Source organism: Ranitomeya variabilis, chromosome 5 (assembly GCF_051348905.1).
Source record: "Ranitomeya variabilis isolate aRanVar5 chromosome 5, aRanVar5.hap1, whole genome shotgun sequence".
In the NCBI taxonomy this organism is placed as follows: domain Eukaryota; kingdom Metazoa; phylum Chordata; class Amphibia; order Anura; family Dendrobatidae; genus Ranitomeya; species Ranitomeya variabilis.
In genome coordinates this window covers 512,231,636-512,256,239 of record NC_135236.1, presented here as the reverse complement: position 1 = coordinate 512,256,239, position 24,604 = coordinate 512,231,636, and the positions used below count along the sequence as shown (strand labels likewise).

The window sequence follows — 24,604 nt, the reverse complement described above, 5'->3', positions numbered from 1 at the left end:
AAATTTTTTTCACCACTTAGGTAAAAAATAACCTAGTCATGTTAGGTGTCTATGAACTCATAATGACCTGGAGAATCATAAAGGCAGGTCAGTTTTAGCATTTAGTGAAGCTACCAAAAAATCCAAACAAAAAACAAGTGTGGGACTGCACTTTTTTTGCAATTTCACCGCACTTGGAATTTTTTTCCCGCTTTCTAGTACACGACATGCTAAAACCAATGATGTCGTTCAAAAGTACAACTCGTCCCGCAAAAAATAAGCCCTCACATGGCCAAATTGACGGAAAAATAAAAAAGTTATGGCTCTGGGAAGGAGGGGAGTGAAAAACGAACACGGAAAAACGAAAAATCCCAAGGTCATGAAGGGGTTAATCACTCTCACACAGGGCACTGCGGGTTTGTATTTCTTTTTCCCTTAATAATAAAGACCTTTATTTAAAAACTGAATTTTGTGTTTACTTTTGTTATATTTGTCTAAGGCCAGCGTCACATTAGCATATGGCATCTGATGCGAGAGCATCGGATGTGATACGCTAATTATTATTATTATTTATTTATATAGCACCATTAATTCCATGGTGCTGTACATGAGAAAGGGGCTACATACAGGGTTATCGTTTACAGTACACAAATGTACAATGACAGACTGGTACAGAGGGGAGAGGACTCTGTCCTTGCGGACTTACTTTCCATGGGATAATGGGGGAAGAGACAGAAGGTCGGGGGTGCGGCAGCTCTGGTGGTGAGGCGGCAGCTTGGGTGGTGGTGAGGCGGCAGCTTGGGTGGTGGTGAGGCGGCAGCTCTGGAGGTGGTGAGGCGGCAGCTCGGTGGTTGTGAGGCGGCAGCTCGTGTGGTGGTGAGGCGGCAGAATGGTTATTGCAGGTTGTAGGCTTTCCTGAAGAGATGGGTTTTCAAGTTCAGTCTGAAGGATCTGAGGGTGGTGGATAATCGGAAGTGTTGAGGCGTGGAATTCCAAAGGATGGGGGATATTCAGGAGAAATCTTGGAGGCAGTTGGGTGAGGAGCGAATAAGTGTGGAGGAGAGTAGGAGGTCTTGGGAGGATTGGGGATTACGTGAGGGAAGATAGTGGGAGATTAGTTCAGAGATATAGGGAGGGGACATGTTGTGGATGGCTTTGTAGATCTGTGTTTGAACTGGATTCGTTGAAGCCGAGTGTCATGCGTCTGTGCTCCGAGCATCTCGCACAGAGAGGATCGGAGCACAGCTGTGGAGGAGGTGGAGAAATTAATTTCTCAATCTCCTCAATTGCCGGGGACAAAGTATATCGCACATCACTTTGATGATATCCGGGTGATGTGCATTGTCTCACTTGCACCCATAGGCTTATATGGCTGCGAGTGAGCCAAGACACGTCCAAGTGTCGGTGACAATCGCAGCATGCTGCAATTTCACACGCACGTATAATACAGCCGAGGAAAAAAACGGTGATGGGAGCTGCCCCATAGAGGAATACTGGTCCGAGTGCTATTAGATTTTTTAACTCTAGTGATTACCAGGTCCTACAGAAGCATTATTAGTGCCAATGCTGCTGTTGGCTACTGAGCATGATGTATCATAGAATGTTAGGGTACCGTTACACTAAACGATTTACCAACGATCACGACCAGCGATACGACCTGGCCGTGATCGTTGGTAAGTCGTTGTGTGGTCGCTGGAGAGCTGTCACACAGACAGCTCTCCAGCGACCAACGATGCAGAAGTCCCCGGGTAACCAGGGTAAACATCGGGTTACTAAGCGCAGGGCCGCGCTTAGTAACCCGATGTTTACCCTGGTTACCATTGTAAATGTAAAAAAAACAAAAACACTACATACTCACATTCCGGTGTCTGCCACGTCCCTCGCCGTCAGCTTCCCGCACTGACTGTGTCAGTGCCGGCCGTAAAGCACAGCACGGAGGTGACGTCACCGCTGTGCTCTGCTTTTACTTTACGGCCGGCACTCACAGTCAGTGCGGGAAGCTGGCGGCGAGGGACGTGACAGACATCAGAAGGTGAGTATGTAGTGTTTTTTTTTAGATTTACAATGGTAACCAGGGTAAACATCGGGTTACTAAGCGCGGCCCTGCGCTTAGTAACCCGATGTTTACCCTGGTTACAAGCGAACACATCGCTGGATCGGTGTCACACACACCGATCCAGCGATGACAGCGGGTGATCCAGCGACGAAATAAAGTTTCAAACGATCTGCTATGTACGATTCTCAGCGGGGTCCCTGATCGCTGCTGCGTGTCAGACACAGCGAGATCGTAAGTATATCGCTGGAACGTCACGGATCGTGCCGTCGTAGCGACCAAAGTGCCACTGTGAGACGGTACCTTTAGAGTTGGAAGGGACCTCCTGGGTCATCATGTCCAACCCCCTGCTCAATGTGGGATTAACTAAACCATCTCAGACACCAAAAGAGAAAAAGTAATACCCCCTGGGATCATGGGCTGTGTCTGACAGCCTGAGACTGGATCGGCTCCTGCTAGATTACAGGAGATTTATCTCCACAACGTGAAAATGACGTGAGGTTAAGCCCAGTGCGATGGGCTATAAATGCACAACACTTGGTCATTATCTGGTTAATGGTGTGTTACAGTTTGTTTTAAAAGGAGTCTGTAGACCCCCCGAAGCTCTTAATAAACCAATTATACAGGTTTGAAAGAGACTAAGGTACCTTCACACGAAGCGACGCTGCAGCGATAGCGACAACGATGCCGATCGCTGCAGCGTCGCTGTTTGATCGCTGGAGAGCGGTCACACAGACCGCTCTCCAGCGACCAACGATGCCGAGGTCCCCGGGTAACCAGGATAAACATCGGGTTGCTAAGCGCAGGGCCGCGCTTAGTAACCCGATGTTTACCCTGGTTACCAGCGTAAAAGTAAAAAAAAAAAACAGTACATACTCACCTGCGCGTCCCCCAGCGTCTGCTTCCTGACACTGACTGAGCTCCGGCCCTAACAGCAGAGCGGTGACGTCACCGCTGTGCTTTCACTTTCACTTTAGGGCCGGCGCTCAGTAATGTCACTGACGCTGGGGGACGCGCAGGTGAGTATGTACTGTTTGTTTTTTTTACTTTTACGCTGGTAACCAGGGTAAACATCGGGTTACTAAGCGCGGCCCTGCGCTTGGTAACCCGATGGTTACCCTGGTTACCAGTGTAAAACATCGCTGGTATCGTTGCTTTTGCTTTCAAACACAACGATACACGGCGATCGGACGACCAAATAAAGTTCTGGACTTTATTCAGCGACCAGCGACATCACAGCAGGATCCTGATCGCTGCTGCGTGTCAAACGAAACGATATCGCTAGCGAGGACGCTGCAACGTCACGGATCGCTAGCGATATCGTTACAAAGTCGTTTCGTGTGAAGGTACCTTTAGCCCCTGTAATAATCATACATGTAGTTTAGCTTTAGGCCACGTTCACATGTTCAGTATTTGGTCAGTTTTTTACCTCAGTATTTGTAAGCCAACACCAGGAGTGAGTGATAAACCCAGAAGTGGTGCATATGTTTCTATTATACTTTTCCTCTGATTGTCCCACTCCTGGTTTTGGCTTACACATACTGAGGTAAAATACTGACCGTGTGAATGTGGCTTAGCGGTTTAGTTTTACCCCCCAAAAAAATACGGTTTACAAATGAGGGCGCTTTGGTGCACTCTTGATGTGGCCAAGGGCTAACTGCACCATAACTTACCAATCTGCGTACTGAGCACTTTGTTATATATTGATTGACATAGCCGAAGAGGACACTGAAATTCCTGTCTGAGATATAAATAGGGCTGGCTGCAGTACCAGACACAGCCTGCAGACAAGCGTGGTGCTGACTGAGGATTTTTTTTAACCATTTACAAGTTCAATTGATGTCTGTCTGCTACACTAGAAGCTATTAATTTATTTTTCATTTGGGTTTAGATCGTTGCTAGGAAAAACAATGTGACGCCCTGGTTGGGAGCATGGAGCGCTGCACTGACTACAGGCGCGCCATTACTGCCTCAACCACATCTGCAATGTACAGCACTGTACTACTAGAGCTGCAGCCACACGCATGCGCTCTGGGGGACCGAGCTGTTTGCGTTCCAAGCCTCCTTCCAGTGGCCGCCCGGCTGGAGAACAGTGGGGTTCTCTTCTCACCTCGCATCTTCAGCATGGCTCTCCTCCTCCTGACGTCTGTGGTCACCCAGCTATGCGCCGGACAGCAGAGCCCCCCAGACCCGCCCAGCAGAATAGGTAATGGGCCCTGGCCAGTGGTGGCATGGTGCACACGGTGGAGCCTCGCACTGCCCCTGCAGGCACCATGTATACCTGTGTGCACCCTGTACTGCCGTCTGTCACCTCAGTGAGGATGTGCAAACAGCTACGTGACGTCACTGCAGATGTGGTAACTCAGCAACGGCACATAGTGTAACACCCATATATATGTGCTGGTGTGTGATAGCGGGGTATATAGATCACGTGCTCGTGTCTGTAATAGCGGGGTATATAGGTCACGTGCTCGTGTCTGTAATAGCGGGGTATATAGGTCACGTGCTCGTGTCTGTAATAGCGGGGTATATAGGTCACGTGCCGATGTGTGATAGCGGGGTATATAGATCACGTGCTCGTGTCTGTAATAGCGGGGTATATAGGTCACGTGCCGATGTGTGATAGCGGGGTATATAGATCACGTGCTCGTGTCTGTAATAGCGGGGTATATAGATCACGTGCTCGTGTCTGTAATAGCGGGGTATATAGATCACGTGCTCGTGTCTGTAATAGCGGGGTATATAGGTCACGTGCTCGTGTCTGTAATAGCGGGGTATATAGATCACGTGCTCGTGTCTGTAATAGCGGGGTATATAGGTCACGTGCCGATGTGTGATAGCGGGTATATAGATCACGTGCTCGTGTCTGTAATAGCGGGGTATATAGGTCACGTGCTCGTGTCTGTAATAGCGGGGTATATAGGTCACGTGCTCGTGTCTGTAATAGCGGGGTATATAGGTCACGTGCTCGTGTCTGTAATAGCGGGGTATATAGGTCACGTGCTCGTGTCTGTAATAGCGGGGTATATAGGTCACGTGCTCGTGTCTGTAATAGCGGGGTATATAGGTCACGTGCCGATGTGTGATAGCGGGGGTATATCGATCACGTGCCGATGTGTGATAGCGGGGTATATAGGTCACGTGCCGATGTGTGATAGCGGGGGTATATAGATCACGTGCTCGTGTCTGTAATAGCGGGGTATATAGGTCACGTGCTCGTGTCTGTAATAGCGGGGTATATAGGTCACGTGCTCGTGTCTGTAATAGCGGGGTATATAGGTCACGTGCCGATGTGTGATAGCGGGGGTATATAGATCACGTGCCGATGTGTGATAGCGGGAGTATATAGGTCACGTGCCGATGTGTGATAGCGGGGGTATATAGGTCACGTGCCGATGTGTGATAGCGGGGTATATAGGTCACGTGCTCGTGTCTGTAATAGCGGGGTATATAGGTCACGTGCCGATGTGTGATAGCGGGGGTATATAGGTCACGTGCCGATGTGTGATAGCGGGGGTATATAGATCACGTGCCGATGTGTGATAGCGGGGGTATATAGATCACGTGCCGATGTGTGATAGCGGGGGTATATAGATCACGTGCCGATGTGTGATAGCGGGGGTATATAGATCACGTGCCGATGTGTGATAGCGGGGTATATAGGTCACGTGCTCGTGTCTGTAATAGCGGGGTATATAGGTCACGTGCTCGTGTCTGTAATAGCGGGGTATATAGGTCACGTGCTGATGTGTGATAGCGGGGGTATATAGATCACGTGCCGATGTGTGATAGCGGGGGTATATAGGTCACGTGCCGATGTGTGATAGCGGGGGTATATAGATCACGTGCCGATGTGTGATAGCGGGGGTATATAGATCACGTGCCGATGTGTGATAGCGGGGGTATATAGGTCACGTGCCGATGTGTGATAGCGGGGGTATATAGATCACGTGCCGATGTGTGATAGCGGGGGTATATAGATCACGTGCCGATGTGTGATAGCGGGGTATATAGGTCACGTGCTCGTGTCTGTAATAGCGGGGTATATAGGTCACGTGCTCGTGTCTGTAATAGCGGGGTATATAGGTCACGTGCTGATGTGTGATAGCGGGGGTATATAGATCACGTGCCGATGTGTGATAGCGGGGGTATATAGGTCACGTGCCGATGTGTGATAGCGGGGGTATATAGATCACGTGCCGATGTGTGATAGCGGGGGTATATAGATCACGTGCCGATGTGTGATAGCGGGGGTATATAGGTCACGTGCCGATGTGTGATAGCGGGGGTATATAGATCACGTGCCGATGTGTGATAGCGGGGGTATATAGATCACGTGCCGATGTGTGATAGCGGGGGTATATAGATCATGTGCCGATGTGTGATAGCGGGGTATATAGGTCACTTGCCGATGTGTGATAGCGGGGGTATATAGATCACGTGCCGATGTGTGATAGCGGGGGTATATAGATCACGTGCCGATGTGTGATAGCGGGGGTATATAGATCACGTGCCGATGTGTGATAGCGGGGGTATATAGATCACGTGCCGATGTGTGATAGCGGGTATATAGGTCACGTGCCGATGTGTGATAGCGGGGGTGTATAGATCACGTGCCGATGTTTGATAGCGGGGGTATGTAGCTCACGTGCCGATGTGTGATAGCGGGGTGTACTGTATAGATCACATGCCGATGTGTGATAGCGGGGTATATAGATCATGTGCTGATGTGTGATAGCGAGGTATACTGTATAGATCACGTGCCGATGTGTGATAGCGGGGGTATGTAGCTCACGTGCCGATGTGTGATAGCGGGGTGTATAGATCACGTGCCGATGTGTGATAGCGGGGTGTATAGATCACGTGCCGATGTTTGATAGCGGGGGTGTATACAGGTGCTTCTCACAAAATTAGAATATCATCAAAAAGTTAAATTATTTCAGTTCTTCTATACAAAAAGTGAAACTCATATATTAGATATAGTCATTACAGAGTGATCTATTTCAAGTGTTTATTTCTGTTAATGTTGATGATTATGGCTTACAGCCAATGAAAACCCAAAAGTCATTATCTCAGTAATTTAGAATACTTTATAACACCAGCTTGAAAAATGATTTTAAAATCCAAATTGTTGGCCTAGTGAAATGTATGTTCAGTGAATGCACTCAATACTTGGTCTGGGCTCCTTTTGCATCGATGCAGCGTGGCATGGAGGCGATCAGCCTGAGGCACTGCTGAGGTGTTATGGAAGCCCAGGTTCCTTTGATAGCAGCCTTCAGCTCGTCTGCATTGTTGGGTCTGGTGTCTCTCATCTTCCTCTTGACAATACCCCATAGATTCTCTATGGGGTTAAGGTCAGGTGAGTTTTCTGGCCAATCAAGCACAGTGATACTGTTGTTTTTAAACCAGGTATTGGTACTTTTGACAGTGTGGACAGGTGCCAAGTCCTGCTGAGAATGAAATTTCCATCTCCAAAAATGTCGGCAGAGGGAAGTATGAAGTGCTCTAAAATTTCCTGGTAGACCGCTGCGCTGACACACTGTTAGCTGCAGCCGCTGGCTTCCCGCAGCTACTTCGCGATCATGTGTGCCCACTACTAAAGAGAATGAATATTCACTGCTCTCCATGCCCATAGTCCCTTCCGCCTCTCGGCGCCTGCTTCACTTCAGCTATGCTGCAACCCGCAGCATAAATTGACAGGTTGTACAAGTCAAATTCTCATCCACCTCACTCTCATTGTTACATTTGCCTATTTTGTTACATCACAAACTGTGTTGAAATATTTTTGTAATCCGATTTGTGTGTGATGCATCAGCACTAAATAGTCTAAATTGATGAAGTGAAGTTAGAAAAATATAGCTATAAATTAAATTTATGAGATCAAATAACTAAAAATTCTAATATTTATATGTGTTCACCCCTTTTGTTAAGAAGCCCCTAATAATTTCTGGTGCAAGCAATTAGTTTCATAAGTCACATGCTTAGTGAAATAAAGTCCTCTGTGTGCAATATAATTGTCACATGGACTGTCAGTATACACACCTTTTCTGAAAGGCCCCAGATGCTGTAACACCATTAAGCAAGAGGCACCACTAATCAAACAACACCGAGAAGACCAAGAAGATCTCCAAACAAGTCCAGGACAAAGTTGTTGAGAAGTACAAGTCAGGGTTGGGTTTTAAAAGAAAAAAAAATAATCCCAATCTCTGATGATCCCCCAGTGCACCATCAAATCCATTATCATCAATGGAAAGAAGACAATGCCCCAACAAACCTGCCAAGAGAGGGCCGCCCATCAAAACTCTCAGCCCAGGCAAGGAGGACATTAATCAGAGAGGCACCACAGAGGCCAAAGGAAACCCTTAAGGAACTGCAAAGTTTCCCAGCAGACACTGTAGTAATCTGTCCATACGACCACAAGAAGCCGTACACTCCATAGAGGTGGCCTTTTATGGAAGAGTGGGCAGAAAAAAAGCCTCCACTTACACACAAAAATTGTTAGGCTTGCTTTGAGTTTGCCATAAGACATGTGGGAAATTCCGCAAAGGTATGGAGGAAGGTGCTGTGGTCAGAAGAGACTAAAATTGAACATTTAGGCCACCAAGGTAAACGCTATGTCTGGTGCCAAACAAATACAGCTCATCACCCCAAAAACACCATCCCCACAGTGAAACATGGTGGTAGTAGCCTCATGCTGTGGGAATGTTTTTTGGCAGCAGGGACAGGGAAAATGGTTGAAGTCGAGGTGAAGGATGGTGTGAAATACAGGGATATTCTTGAGCAAAACCTGTTTGTCTGTCAGTGATTTGAGACTGGGATGGAGGTTCCCCTTCCAACAAGACAATGACCCAAAGCATGCTACTGAAGCAACACTTGAATGGTTTAAGGGGAATCATGTAAATGTTCTGAAGGTGCCTAGTCAAAGCCCAGACCTTAATCCAATTGAGAATCTATGATCAGACTTGAAGATTGCTGTTCACCAGAGGAAACCATTTAACTTGAAGGAGCTGGAGCAGTGTTGCCTTGTGGAATGGGCAAAAATCCCTGTGGCAAGATGTGGAAATCTCATAGAGACTTATCTAAAGTGATTTGCAGCTGTAATTGCTGCAAAAGGAGACTCTTCAAGGTACTCTATAAGGACTTTAGGGGTGAATAGTTCTGCACACTGAAGTTTTCAGTTATTTTGTCCTATTTGTTGTTTACTTCCCAAAAAAAGAAAACCAAATGTTCACAGGTGTAGGCATGTTCTTTACATAAACTGATGCATACCTACAAAAATATTGAAATTCCTGGTTGTATGGTAGCAAAACAAAAAATGCCAAAGTAGGTAAATACTTTCACAAGCCACTGTATATACAGTCGCAAAGAGGCATTGTTTCTTACTGTGATGCCTGCTTTGTTGTTGGGATACTTTTTACGTAATGTGCATTTTTTATGTTTTGCAGCTGTAATTGGTGCTGGGATTGGGGGTTCGGCTGTCACTTACTTTCTTCATCAGCACTTTGGACCCCATGTGCAGATTGACGTTTACGAGGCTGACCGTGTTGGTGGGAGATTGGCCACCCTAACTGTGAATAGCCAGCTGTATGAATGTGGCAGCCCATCAATTCACTCCTTAAACTTACACATGCAAGATTTTGTCAAGCTCTTGGGTGAGTCTTTGTATGCATACACTGAAGGCCACGTTCAGTATCTGTAAACTAAAACCAAGAGTGGGCGATAAATCCAGAAGTGGTGACGTGATTCTATTATACTTTTCCTCTGTTTGTTCCTCTCCTGGTTTTGGCTTACACATACTGATGTAAAAGACTGACCAAATACTGAGCGTGGCCTAAGCCTGATGTTTAGTGCACTTATAAATAAATTTGATGCTGTTTCTTTGTCAGCCATATTTAAATTGTATTTGGGCAATAAACGGTATCAAGGACTTTTCTTCTGCTGGAACAAAGGATTGGACATGTTGAAATATTACATGCCCAATCTCCCTTTCCCCTACATTAGCTTCCGTAAAGAAGCCAGAAGTCCCTCCTACACTTTTAATCATTCTGACAAAATAGAAGGTTGGACAACTTTATCTCCTCCCCTACTATTGTGCGCTGTGTCGTGTGCAGGATTCTGAAGTGGGCTCAGGAACTGTAAGGGTACCGTCACACAGTGGCATTTTTATCGCTACGACGGCACGATTCGTGACGTTCTAGCGATATCGTTACGATCTCGCAGTGTCTGACATGCTACTGCGATCAGGCACCCAGCTGAGAATCGTACGTCGTAGCACATCGTTTGAAACTTTCTTTCGTCGCTGGATCTCCCGCTGTCATCGCTGGATCGTTGTGTGTGACAGCGATCCAGCGATGCGTACGCTGGTAACCAGGGTAAACATCGAGTAACTAAGCGCAGGGCCGCGCTTAGTAACCCGATGTTTACCGTGGTTACCAGCGTAAAAGTAAAAAAAAACAAACCGTACATACTCACCATCTGATGTCCGTCAGGTCCCTTGCCGTCTGCTTCCTGCTCTGACTGAGATCCGGCCGTACAGTGAGAGCAGAGTGCAGCGGCGACGTCACCGCTGTGATCTGCTCTCACTTTCCGGCCGGCAGACAGTCAGAGCGGAAAGCAGACGGCAAGGGACCAGACGGACATCAGATGTGAGTATGTACGTTTTTTTTTTTTTACTTTTACGCTGGTAACCACGGTAAACATCGGGTTACTAAGCGCGGCCCTGCGCTTAGTTACCCGATGTTTACCCTGGTTACCCGGGGACTTCGGCATCGCTCCAGCGCCGTGATTGCAACGTGTAACCGCAGTCTACGACGCTGGAGCGATAATCATACGATGCTACGACGTCACGAATCGTGCCGTCGTAGCGATGTAAATGGTACTGTGTGACGGTACCCTTAGAGAAGCAACCGGAGCATGTTCCAGTCGCTACTGTTTAACCATCTAGCAGTCAAATGGCTTGATTGCCCACACCATCGGGCACTGCTGATAGTCCCTGTCACTTCTTCACTGCCTGAAGCTGGACTTCGCAATGTAGAATATTTCATTTTTGTTATACTATGTTCTGTAATACTTTAGCATATATATAAGTGGTCAAACAGTCTCAGGTTCAAATCCTCTAACAAAACAAAAAAATAAAGTATAAAATAAAATTAGAGCTTCAGTCACTCCTTTTCCTAATAAATAAAAATAGAGAAAAAATAACCATATTTGTCATCTCCGTGTCCGTAAATGTCCAATCTATCAAAATGTAAAATGAACTACCCCTTACGATAAATGTAAAGATAAAAATGTTAAAACTCTGACATTTCTATTTTTCAATTTCATCAAAGCAGTCAAAATGTAATCGTAACCCAAAGTATAGCCAATAAAATATCAACTTGCCACGCAAAAAACAAGACCTCACACAGGTTTATCCACTAAACAATAAAAAGTTATGGGTTCCAGAAAATAGCACTAAAACTGAAAAATATCTGTTTATAAAGATCTGAATATTTTTATATGAAAAATACTATTCATTGCCGTAACTATACAGCCCTGAAGAATCCTATTGCCAGGACTTCTACCACACAGTGAAAGGTGTAAAACAATAGTGGCTCAGGGCCATCACATTTCGCTGTATAAGGCCACTTTCACACGTTCAGTATTTGGTCAGTATTTGACCTCAGTATTTGTAAGCCAAAACCAGGAGGGGGTGATAATTCCGGAAGTGGTGACGTGTTTCTATTAGGCTGCCGTCACACGTTCAGTATTTGGTCAGTATTTTGCATCAGTATTTGTAAGCCAAAACCAGGAGGGGGTGATAATACAGAAGTGGTGCATATCTGTTACTTCTGATACTTTTCCTCTGATTGTTCCCCTCCTGGTTTTGGCTTACAAATACTGATGTAAAATACTGACCAAATACTGCTAGTGTGACGGCAGCCTAATACTTTTCCTCTGATTGTTCCCCTCCTGGTTTTGGCTTACACATACTGAGGTAAAACACTGACCAAATACTGCTAGTGTGACGGCAGCCTAATACTTTTCCTCTGATTGTTCCCCTCCTGGTTTTGGCTTACACATACTGAGGTAAAACACTGACCAAATACTGCTAGTGTGACGGCAGCCTAATACTTTTCCTCTGATTGTTCCCCTCCTGGTTTTGGCTTACACATACTGAGGTAAAACAGTGACCAAATACTGCTAGTGTGACGGCAGCCTAATACTTTTCCTCTGATTGTTCCCCTCCTGGTTTTGGCTTACACATACTGAGGTAAAACAGTGACCAAATACTGCTAGTGTGACGGCAGCCTAATACTTTTCCTCTGATTGTTCCCCTCCTGGTTTTGGCTTACACATACTGATGTAAAATACTGACCAAAGATTGACCGTGTGACCGTGGCCTTAATATACAATAAGTGCCATTTCTCAATCCAGATTGACACAAAAATACTGTTTTCTTGCTGCCTTCCTGCTGGCAGATACTTCTCTACAGAAAAGTCCTGATAATGGTAGCAGACGAATTCCACATTTTTCCATCGATGGCCAGCTGTAATGACAATTTTTATTCCATAATAAGGGTTAAAGCATCGTAAAGAGTTGGCCGGAAAGAGTGCTATTTTCAACGGAGAGCATTTGGTTCTGGAGGAGACAGACTGGTATCTCCTAAATCTTTTCCGTCTCTGGTGGCACTATGGAATCAGTTTCTTGAGACTGCAGATGTGGGTGGAGGAGGTCATGGAGAAATTTATGAGGTTAGTTTTTGGTAAAAATATTTTCATGTGTGTTTCTTATATCTGCTCCACTTTATGTGACCAACTTCTAAATCTTCATAAAGTGCAGTACGCTTGTCTCGGTACGATCATAAAAGGGCAATGTGAAGATGGAGAAAGCATCTGACATGAGTCAAGAGTCATGTGGGCGGTCCCGCTTACCTGAGGAGTCTGGGCCATAAACATTCTTGCTTCATTAATGTCAATATAACCATCATCCGGTGCATGTGTAGTTTCATCACAGTACAGAAATAAAAGTGACCCCTTTCTGCCAATTGTTGTAGGTCCCAATGGTAGGACCCCCACTTACCAATCCCATGGATAGATGATAACTTGTTTTCACTGAACAATCCCTTTAAGTGTGTTAAAGAGGTCTTTGCGGTTTAGTAAAAATAATTTTTACTCCATTAAGGTGTCATTGGTTAGCGACCATTTTGGTCTGGATATTCATTAATTCGTTGGAGTAGAGTAGTTACAAAAATTCTCTGTTTTGTAATGCATTTCTCGATCTGTGCATAAGGCCAGGGTTCACATCACATTTTACAGTCTGAAATGCGAGATCTGGCAGCGGGTGTCCATCTTTAAACTTACAGCCTTGTATATACAGTTGTGCTCAAAAGTTTACATACCCTGACAGAATTTTAGCTTTCTTGGCCTTTTCTCAGAGATTATGAATGATAACACCAAAACTTTTTCTCTACTCATGGTTAGTGGTTGGGTGAAGCCATTTATTGTCAAACTACTGTGTTTTCTCTTTTTAAATCATAATGACAACCCAGAACATCCAAATTACCTTGATCAAAAATGTACATACCCTGGTGATTTTGGCCTGATAACATGCACATAAGTTGATACAAATGGATTTGAATGGCTACTAAAGGTAACATCCTCACCTGTGACCTGTTTACTTTTAATTACTGTGTGTGTATAAAAGCTGTGTGAGTTTCTGGCATCCTGACAGACTCTTGCATCTTTCATCCAGCCACTGATGTTTATGGATTGTGAGTCATGGGGAAAGCATTGTCATCGGATCTACAGGAAAAGGTAGTTGAAATGTATAAAACAGGAAAAGGATACAAAAAGTTATCCAAGGAATTGATAATGCAAGTCAGCAGCAATCAAACTGTGATTAACAAATGGAAATCAGGGGCTGGAAAAAAAAAAACACGGTCAGGTAGACCAACAAAAATTTTGTCCACAACTCCCAGGAAAATTGTTCGGGATACAGCGAAAGCTCACAAATAACATCAGCTGAAATACAAGACTCTCTGAAAACTAGCGGTGTGACTGTTTCAAGATGCACAATAAGGAAGCACTTGAAGAAACATGGGCTGCATGGTCAAGTCACCAGAAGAAAGCCGTTACTACGCAAAAGATGCACAATAAGGAAGCACTTGAAGAAACATGGGCTGCATTGTCAAGTCACCAGAAGAAAGCCGTTACTACGCAAATGCCACAAAGTATCTCACCTACAATACGCAAAACAGCGCAGAGTCAAGTCTCAAAACTTCTGGAACAAGATAATATGGAGCGATGAGACCAAAATTGAACTTTTTGGGCACAACTATAACCGTTACATTTGAAGAAAAGTCAATAAGGCCTATGATGAAAGGAACACCATTCCTACTGTAAAGCACGCAGGTGGATCACTGATATTTTGGGTATGTGTGAGCTACAAAGGCACAGGAAACTTGGTCAAAGTTGAAGGAAAGATGAATGCAGCATGTTATTAGCAAATACTGGAGTCAAATTTGCACTCATCAGCCTGGAAGCTGCGCATGGGACGTACTTGGACATTCCAACATGACAACAATCCAAAACACAAGGCCAAGTTGACCTGTCATTGACTACAGCAGAACAAAGTGAAGGTTCTGGAGTGGCCATCTCAGTCTCCTGACCTCAATATTATTGAGCCAATCTGAGAAGATCTCAAGCATGCAGTTCATGCTAGACAGCCCAGAAATTTGCAGGAACTGGAGGATTTTTGCTAAGAAGAGTGGGCAGCTTCACCATCTGAGAAAATAAAGAACCTCATCCACAACTACCACAAAAGACTTTAATCTGTCATGGATGTTAGAGGGGGCAATACACGGTATTAAGAAACGGGATATGTGAACATTTGATCAGGGTCATTTGAATGTTTTGGGTTGTCATAATCATTTAAAAAGAGAAAACACAGTAGTTTGACAATAAAGGGCTTGACCCAACCACTAACCATGAGGGGAGAAAAAGTTTTGGTGTTATCATTCATATTCTCTGAAAAAAAGCCAAGAAAGCAAAAATTCTGCCGGGGTATGTAAACTTTTGAGCACAACTGTATCTATGGAGCTGTAATTTAACAGGAGACCTGCCGTCAGTCCAAGCCTTGTGGTCCATGTAGGAACCGTAAAATATGTATGAACATATATGAACCCGGCCCTACATGGACAGCTCTTTGATTTTAGAGCGCACCATGTAATGCTTCTTATACCCCAAGGTGGCACTTGCTGTCTCACACCACTGCAGATCGCATTGGATCTTTCTCCAGTGCATGGTCTTAGCATCAAAAAACATAATAAATCTGTTGTGTATTTTTTTTTACAGAGTGTATAAATATCAAGCTCATGAATACGCTTTCTCGACTATAGAAGGGCTCCTCCGCTCACTGGGAGGGGATCACTTTGTAAATATGACCCAGAAGTCGGTTGGGGAATCTCTGCAGGGTATTGGAGTGTCGCAACGGTTCATTGACGATGTGATCAGTGCTGTAGTGAAAGCCAGCTATGGACAATCCGTGGCAATTCCAGCATTAGTTGGTAAGTGGGGAAAAAATAATCTTATCAGCAATTTCCAAGGGAATTTTACTGCAATCGAGGCTGAAACTGTCTTGATTTTCAATACATATTAACAAAGCCCCTCCCTCTACGATTCCAACTACATCTCTTCTAACTATTGTGTCATAATCCACTGTGACCCCTCTAAGCACAAATGTGGGATTAAATACAGAGTGGTTGACTGGTTCAGCCGATGGTCTAATGTGTATGGGGATGGCGGCCAACTGATGGTCGAAGAGATGTCCATCGCGCTCGTCCAGTTTCGGACTACTGGATCACATTGTTCTCCAGGAGATATACCGCCATGTGAAATGTCAGATGGTCGCTCTCTTCTAGAGAACGCAGGAGGACAAGCACTCCTGTGTATGGGAGAGTGGGCTGAGAAGTCTGTCTGCTGAACAATCATCTGACAGCCATCTAAGGCCGGAGTCACATTAGCGGATCACATCCGATATGAGAGCATGGGATGCAATATACTAATGACCCTCATCCCCAGCTCTGCGCGCGTGATCTGAGTGTCAGTGCTCTGTGCTCAGATCTTCTCGCATGAGAGAGTAACAGCACAGCTGCGGAGGAGGTGGAGAAAGTAATTTCTCCATCTCCTCCATTGCCGGTGTCTGCGGGAATCGCACTGCGCTCGGGTGGTATCCAAGTGTAGTGCGATGTTTCACACGCAAACATAGATTTATTGGGTGTATGCGATCCAAATTTCGCATGCTGCATTTTTTTCCGTCCGATCAGAGCAGAACCGTAGGATGAAATTGGTAAGAGTGCAATCGGATTTTTAATCGGATTGCATTTGTTCATTTTAATCGCAAGTGGGAGCGAGCCCTAACTTGTCTGGCCAGCTTTGGAGAGCTCTTTTGGTCGAAATCGATCCCAACAGACTTCCCCAGAAACATGCATGCTGGAAACAAGCTTATGTCCTGTGGATACAGGGGGAAGTGACCCCCATACACATTACTTGGTTGGTCAATCGTTACCCTAGGTGCCCTGATTAATCGACGCTACTCCAGCTCATCTGCTTCTCAACGTATCGCACTCACCAAGGATTTGTCACAAACTACTGAAATGCTGTAAGATTTTTGCTCCGTTGTTGCTGAAAATGAAGTATTTTGTGATCACTATCACGTGTCCTCTCTCTTAGGTGCCATGTCTTTGGCTGGAGCTCAGGGAAATATGTGGTCTGTAGAAGGTGGTAATAAGCTGGTCTGTTCGGGTTTGCTGAAGCTGACAAAAGCTAATGTGATCCACGCAAGAGTGACTGCGGTGTCTCTACACAACACAGGTAAATGTTTGTCACCAGAGTGACCGTAAAGGTCTAGAGATGTGAGTCTTAGAGAGAACCTGTCACCTGAGTTTACTTTTTACGCTTATTTTCTCCTTCTGCTCCCCTGAGCATTTCTTTTTTTTTTTTTTTTTTTTACATTTGCCATTGGTTCCTGAAATATGTACCTTTTTATTTAGTGATAATTTATATGGACTTTACTAAGGTGGTGTGGCTCATGTGATTCTCTGGGGTGAGTTTTTAGGATCCTCAGCATAATTACCCTGTGAGCTACACCCCCATAGTAAAGACCATAAAAATTAGCACTAAATAAAAAGGTCCAAATCTCCGAAACCGTATGACGGACTTATAAGACCAAAATATGGCATTTTTTCACTTGGTGACTGGTCCTTTCCAATGTTTAATCCTCCTGGAAATGCATTTAATATCCCCTTGACAATAGGGTATTCCTCTGTCAATATCAGAACTGATCAGTGACAGGCGAATGGTATGACGCCCAGTTGTCATTTTATCACACATTTTTAATTTTATACTTTAATATTTTTTGCAGAAGAGGTGGGGCTTATTTATTTATTTTTTTATACAATTTTATACATTAATTGTTTTAACAAAAAAAATTTATATTCACAGTATATACTCAATTACTTGCATATAACAATACCAAATATATGCACTTTACCCAACATACCTAGCTTTTATGGCACCTGAGAATATATTGGTTCTATCATGTATGAGCGACAGATGTTTTCAGGCAGACATGTGAATCCAGGAAGGAAGCTTCCGGCATCCGCGACCCATTACTAAACTGAGTGGCCACGTGAAGCTATGTATTTGCCAATTTTCTCACTTCTATATTGACCCCCTCTAAGCACAAATGTGGGGCTATATATATAATATATATATTATTGCTTTCCAAGAGCCATATCGTTTAATTATTCTGTAAGTCAGGTTTGTATTTTTCAAAGAACCATTTTAGATTACGGTACATAAAATTATTTTGATTTGTTTTTATGTATTTCTTTTTTTAAATTATTTTAACATCAAAGAGAATAAATAATATCTTCTCTTTAATCTATAGGTTATTATGATTGTGGTGATACCAATTTACTTTGATACTATTTTAAATAAAATATATTCTCTTTTTAAAATAAAGTGTTATTTATTAATGTTTATTTTTTGTTTACATCCTTTTTTCACTAGGATCAACAAAGCTTGTATAATGCTTTGAAATACTTGGTATATCAAAACATTATCAGTGTAACATTGACGGACAATTTATTAGACACCCTTCCAGCACCTTGTAGTTAAGGCAGGGGACATTGATGAGCTGACAGAAGGAGCCCTCTCCCTCTGTCAATTTCTTTAGAGTATGAAGTGAATAGGAGCTGAGCTGCAGTAACTGGGAACAGCCACAAGAGCAGAGCAGTGTTGTTCTGGCTCCATGCACAGTTTACATCTGTTATTACCCAAACAGAGGGTCTAATATCATAAGCTCATCCATAAATACATAAATGTAATCCAAAAAAAAGAAATGGATCTCTGAGCAATAAAAATAGAAATTTTATTGATGATCATATAAAAACAATTTTATCATCATTTCAATAAATAAATACGTAAAAAAACCATAAAGAACAAGAGAACAGGGTTCAAGTGACACCTAGTGTCACGTCCAAAGGTGGTCAGATTAATCAAAAGGGCATAATAAAACTACATGCATATAAATATGTGCAAAATAGCAAAATAAGCAGCAAGACTAGTAATCATATTAAGTAATATTTAACAGGCCGTAAGCTGCAAAAAATATACATGTGCAACAAAGGCAAAGAATGAACAAGAAGGTTAATGGTTATAAATATATAAGGTAACACACGCAAAATTGCTGGCTACAAGAGATTCATAAGGGCCTCCAATCCAATATAACAATATAAACCAGCAAGTGCATGGTATATACAGGCACCCAAATGAAAATCATGCAATCATGCCCCCTGAGGAAGCATAGTAGTGAAACGCGCGTTGGGGTTGTTTTCCACGTCCGTTCTCAAGGTTGGTCTATTACTGGTATTTTGATCCTTTTATCATCTGCATGCATTTTCAGGGATTTTGATTACGATCTAATCCGTCATTATCAGGCCTCTTGGTAAACTATTATGGTTATGGTTTGGCATGATTGCATGATTTTCATTTGGGTGCCTGTATATACCATGCACTTGCTGGTTTATATTGTTATATTGGATTGGAGGCCCTTATGAATCTCTTGTAGCCAGCAATTTTGCGTGAGTTACCTTATATATTTATAACCATTAACCTTTTTGTTCATTCTTTGCCTTTTTTGCACATATATATTTTTTGTAGCTTACGGCCTGTTAAATATTACTTAATATGATTACTAGTCTTGCTGCTTATTTTGCTATTTTGCACATATTTATATGCATGTAGTTTTATTATGTCCTTTTGATTAATCTGACCACCTTTGGACGTGACACTAGGTGTCACTTGAACCCTGTTCTCTTGTTCTTTATGTTTTTTATGTATTTATTTATTGAAATGATGATAAAATTGTTTTTATATAATCATCAATAAAATGTCTATTTTTATTGTCTGAGATCCATTTTTTTTTTTGGTTACAGTTTACATCTGGCTGCCTCTGGAGCTGATCATAGAGCTGTCAGATGAGTCTCCCACCGCTCTGATATTTATAACCTATCTTAAGTCCATCTTCAGCTAATTTGAGATTTTCTAAAACTTTCTATCTTGATTTGGTCTTCAACTCATTGTGAGTTTTCCATCTATACGATGCTTTGCTTATAAAAAAAAAAAAAAATGGTGTAATGAAATCTATTTCACTGTGTGAGTAATCACTTGTCCATTTTTCCCCAAAAATTAAGCAATTACCGTATATACTCGAGTATAAGCCGACCCGAGTATAAGTCTACCCCCCTAATTTTGCCACAAAAAACTGGGAAAACTTAATGACTCGAGTATAAGCCTAGGGTGGAAAATGCAGCAGCTACTGGTAAATTTCAAAAATAAAAATAGATGCCAATAAAAGTAAAATTAATTGAGACATCAGTAGGTTAAGTGTTTTTGAATATCCATATTGGATCAGGAGCCCCATATAATGCTCCATACAGTTCATGATGGCCCCATAAGATGCTCCATACAAAATACACCCCATATAATGCTCCATACAGTTTATGATCGGCTCCATAAGATGCTCCATATTAAAATATGCCCCATATAATGCTGCACAAATGTTGATTATGGCCCCATAAGATGCTCCATACAGACATTTGCCGCATACAATGCTGCACAAATGCTGATTATGGCCCCATAAGATGCTCCATAGACAGATTTGCCCCGTATAATGCTCCACAAATTCGGATTATGGCCCCATAAGATGCTCCATAGAGATATTTGCCCCATATAATACTGCACAAATGCTGATTATGGCCCCATAAGATGCTCCAGAGATATTTGCCCCATATAATGCTGCACATGGCCCCATACAGATATTTGCCCCATATAATGCTGAAAAACACCAAAAAAGGAAAAATTCAAGAAAACGCACCAAAAACGGGCAGAGATGCTTACCTGTCTAAATGGGCCTCAATACAATTGCACAGACAGGGTGCAGCGGACCCAAATAAAATGGCAAATGCACAGGTGCAATACCTAAGGAAACAGCCAGCCTTCAATCAGGGATTGGCCGTGTGGTACACCAATTCACTAAGATACATACTCTGTATGTGGCGTGTTCACACAAGGAATGCAGAGCTTGGCTCCAGCCTATTAATAACGCCCTATGGCGGGCTACAATGTGCTACAATGCATCCTGTGCGAACAGAGGCCACAGTGTACAGAACCATTTGGGCCCAACTGCAACCTGCAAAAAAATACAACGTGCAAAACAAAACATGTAAATATATGTAAGGTATTGGTTGATATTCTGGCCATAATATGTAAGCCGGCAACCCGCGTCAAGGGTCCCTACTTTTGCCGGTCCTACACTAACATGAAAAACACAAAAAAAAGGAAAAATTCAAGAAAACACACCAAAAACAGGCAGAGATGCTTACCTGTCTAAATGGGCCTCAATACAATTGCAATTGTATTGAGGCCCATTTAGACAGGTAAGCATCTCTGCCTGTTTTTGGTGTGTTTTCCCATATAATGCTGCACATGGCCCTATAAGATGCTCCATAGAGATATTTGCCCCCATATAACGCTGCACATGGCCCCATATGATGCTCCATACAGATATTTGCCCCATATGCTGTTGCTACGATTAAAAAAATAAAAAATCACATACTCACCTCTCAGGCCCCCGACACTTGCTATATTCACCTGCTCCCGTTCCACCGCCGACCGCTGTGTCTTCCCCTTCCTCTGCACTGACTGTTCAGGCAGAGGGTGGCGCGCACTAATCACGTCATCGTGCCCTCTGACTTGAGCGTCAGTGCAGAGGACGGGGAAGACGCAGCGGCGCCGACGGTAGAACGTGGAGCAGGTGAATATCACGCACTGTGTTATACTCACCTGCTCCTGGCGCGGTCCCAGCACGTCTGTTCCTCGGCGCCGGCAGCTTCTTCCTGTAGTGAGCGGTCACATGGTACCGCTCATTACAGTAATGAATATGTGGTTCCACCCCTATGGGAGTCCATATTCATTACTGTAATGTGCTGTACCATGTGACCGCTCACTACAGCAAGAAGCTGCCAGCGCCCAGAAAACCAGGGACGGCAGGGACCGCGCCAGGAGCAGGTGAGTATTATTACACAGCTGCCGCTCCCCCTCCCCTGCCAACCCCTGGGTATGAGAATTTCAGCCGAGAATTTCAGCCCATTTTTTTAGGCTGAAATTGCCCCTCTCGGCTTATACTCAAGTATATACGGTATGTATAAATTTAGTGCTTTATGTAAAGAAAAAAATGTCAAAGAATATCTGGAGCACTTTAGAACGCCCGTTTCATGTGCAGTAAGCTCCAAATCATTCACAACCTCTATACGTCTCGTAACCTATCCTTCCTGGGCCTCACCGAAACATAGATGACACCCTCCGACACTGCCTTGTCCTGCGCTGTGTTACGGTGGCCATCACTCCACCCACACTCCTCGCCCTGGCAGTAGACATGGTGGAGGAGAGGGTCTTCTCCTTTCTAACAACTGCACCCAACCCAATCCCACCACTACCCTCTCTTGTCCTCCCTTCTTTTGAAATTCACTCTATCTGTATTCACTGTCCCTCCAAGTGGCCATCCAATAAATACTACTAATAATAATCGGTCAAAACCATTGCAGTCCAAAATCATGGAAAAAAAATTCTCAAATATCCAATTCAAATTAGGTTTTAATTTCTTCATTTAATCCTTAACAGGCATGCTAGTAAGAATTTGCTTTTATGTTTCATCTAATGAATGTGGATTGCTTTTGTTTAGCCTCTACGTTAGTCGTATGAAATGTCCTACATTCCCCACTAGAGGTAGCCACAGCCTTGCAATGTCCCGCTAGTTGCATTTCTTGATTGTCTTTAGAACTTTCTCCTATATAACTGACTGCTATATCCAGAGCAAACTTTTACTAAAAATGCAAAATACTAAGCAGGGATCCTAATCAGGAGTGTTCACCATTTTGGTAGGAAAAACAGGACATCATAACGTTTCACTGGTATAATATATGTATAGGGGGAAGTTGAGAAATGCACAGACGTTGTACGGTGATGTATTATTTTTGCACTGTTCATTGCTCCATTTATTCTATCTGATTCCTTTACAGAGAAGAAGCATCTGTACGAAGTCCAGTATGAGCAGGACGGTACTCTTGGTTCAGATTACTATGACTTGGTGATTGTAGCTGCCCCTCTGCACAAAGCCGGATACCCCATCTCCTTTCTGAACCTCCAGCCTTCTCTTCCTGACCCTATCGGTTCTTACCATAGGGTAGTCTCTTCCATTGTCCATGGCTACCTCAATTCCTCCTACTTTGGTTTTTCAGATCCCAAACTTTTTCCTTTTTCAAGTATTCTCTCTATGGACACACCAGATGCTGTATTCCATAGTCTGGAAAGTCTTTGCCCAGTGAATGTATCGGTGGGTTTTCGCCGGAAGCCTCCACAGGAAGCCGCGGTGTATCGCGTGCTGTCTCAAAGGCCTCTAGACAGAAAAGAACTGAAGACCCTGTTTAAGTCTTACTACTCTGTTCAAGTAATCGAGTGGCAAGCTTTTCCCAGCTATGCCACTGCTGGGTCCTCTAGGCCGTTGCCTCCCATTATTCTTCATGATGGTCTCTATTACCTCAATGGTGCAGAGTGGGCTGCTAGCTCTGTGGAGATGAGCGCAGTTGCGGCCAAAAATGTGGCACTTTTGGCTTTCAATCGCTGGTTTGAACTCAATGAGAAAATAGACCAGCAAGATCTAATGCACAAACTGAAGACCGAGCTATAGGGCAATTATCACACAGCCCAATTATGTGACTCTTTATCATGGCATTATTCATTTAACACTGGACTTCATGGCACCGTCTATTCCCAGCTGGATCTCCCGGGCTTGGCAGCTTTTTTACCAGATCTGGAGTTGGGTTATGATATCATCATGTATACATTTGCTTCAAATCACTGGAAGTTTTTATTTTTATTTTATTATTAAGGATTGAATGAACAAACTTTGTGATGTGTGCCCCATTTTTTCACCGTAACTATTTTTACTGTATCAGCTTTGGACTTGAATCACTTCATTGTAAACTGAATGCACAAGCAATGTACCTGCTAATAGTGGGGCGACAGAAGCCACATAACTCTACATAATCACAAATGGACAGTCCATGGGGCATCCATAGTGTAATTTACCTTCTAACTTATGATGACGCTATTAATGTATGGTTTTTTGGGGCCTTGACTTACAGAAATGCCAGTAGCCAATTTCAAGAGAACTTTTGTCTATGATTGTAGGTTTTAAACTGAACGGCCTGATTCAAGTTCAACACTTACACTTCCTATTTTGGGAAAGCTGTGCATCAGAAAAAAAATTACATGCTTTCTAGTGGCAACAAATAAAAAATGAAAACCAAGTTTAATTTATGTTATATTTACTATTATTGCCTTATATTTGTAGACCTGAGCTTCCCTGATTTCAGCCCTTTAATGCCCAGCCTTAGGTTAGGTCATCAATATCGGATCAGTGGTGGTCCGACACATGGCATTCCCACTGATCAGCTGGTTATATCAGCTCCAGCAATGTACACTGATAGTGGCCCTCCCGGTATGGCAGATCAGCTTCTATTCACATGAACACAATGTACAATGTAACTTTCATTTAAGATGCAGCATTAGCAGCATTATTTTTTTGAGGAAAATCATTGTGAACTTGAGTTATTGTTGCGTTATAATATTAAGTACCATTCATTTTTGTGGTTGAATGATTCTGCATCTTAAAAATATCGCACAACTTGCTGTTTGAAAACCAAAAAATAACTCTTTCACCCTTCTATTAAAGTCTTTCACTTTTGTATGGTACTGACTGGGAAGTGCACTAGAGAAGAAGTCAATATAGCTATCTCCAGTTGTATAACATACAGTATCACCTGAAAGTTTTTAGGCAGGCGTGAAAAAATTGCTGCAAGGCAAGAATAGTCTAAAAAATAGAAGTATTTATTATTTGCAAAATGGAAAGTGAATGAGCAAAAGAGATATTTAAAGGGAACCTGTCACCCCCAAAATCTATGGAGAG

General features: G+C 43.4%; 1 protein-coding gene across 1 annotated transcript; it reads left to right on the top strand.

The window, feature by feature from the left end:
- Positions 1-3,808: 3,808 nt before the first annotated feature.
- PCYOX1L (prenylcysteine oxidase 1 like) lies at positions 3,809-23,945 on the top strand. Its single transcript, XM_077265766.1, has 6 exons — positions 3,809-4,238; positions 9,478-9,684; positions 12,591-12,765; positions 15,367-15,578; positions 16,744-16,884; positions 22,656-23,945. The coding sequence occupies exons 1-6, from the start codon at positions 3,965-3,967 to the stop codon at positions 23,321-23,323; spliced, it is 1,677 nt and encodes a 558-aa protein (XP_077121881.1). The 5' UTR covers positions 3,809-3,964; the 3' UTR covers positions 23,324-23,945.
- The last annotated feature ends 659 nt before the right edge of the window (positions 23,946-24,604 follow it).

Coding starts and splice junctions, on each gene's coding strand:
- PCYOX1L (XM_077265766.1), top strand. CDS start 3,965: ATGGAGCGCTGCACTGACTACAGGCGCGCCATTACTGCCTCAACCACA. Junction 4,239..9,477: donor AGACCCGCCCAGCAGAATAG/GTAATGGGCCCT, acceptor TATGTTTTGCAG/CTGTAATTGGTGCTGGGATT. Junction 9,685..12,590: donor AGATTTTGTCAAGCTCTTGG/GTGAGTCTTTGT, acceptor TTCCATAATAAG/GGTTAAAGCATCGTAAAGAG.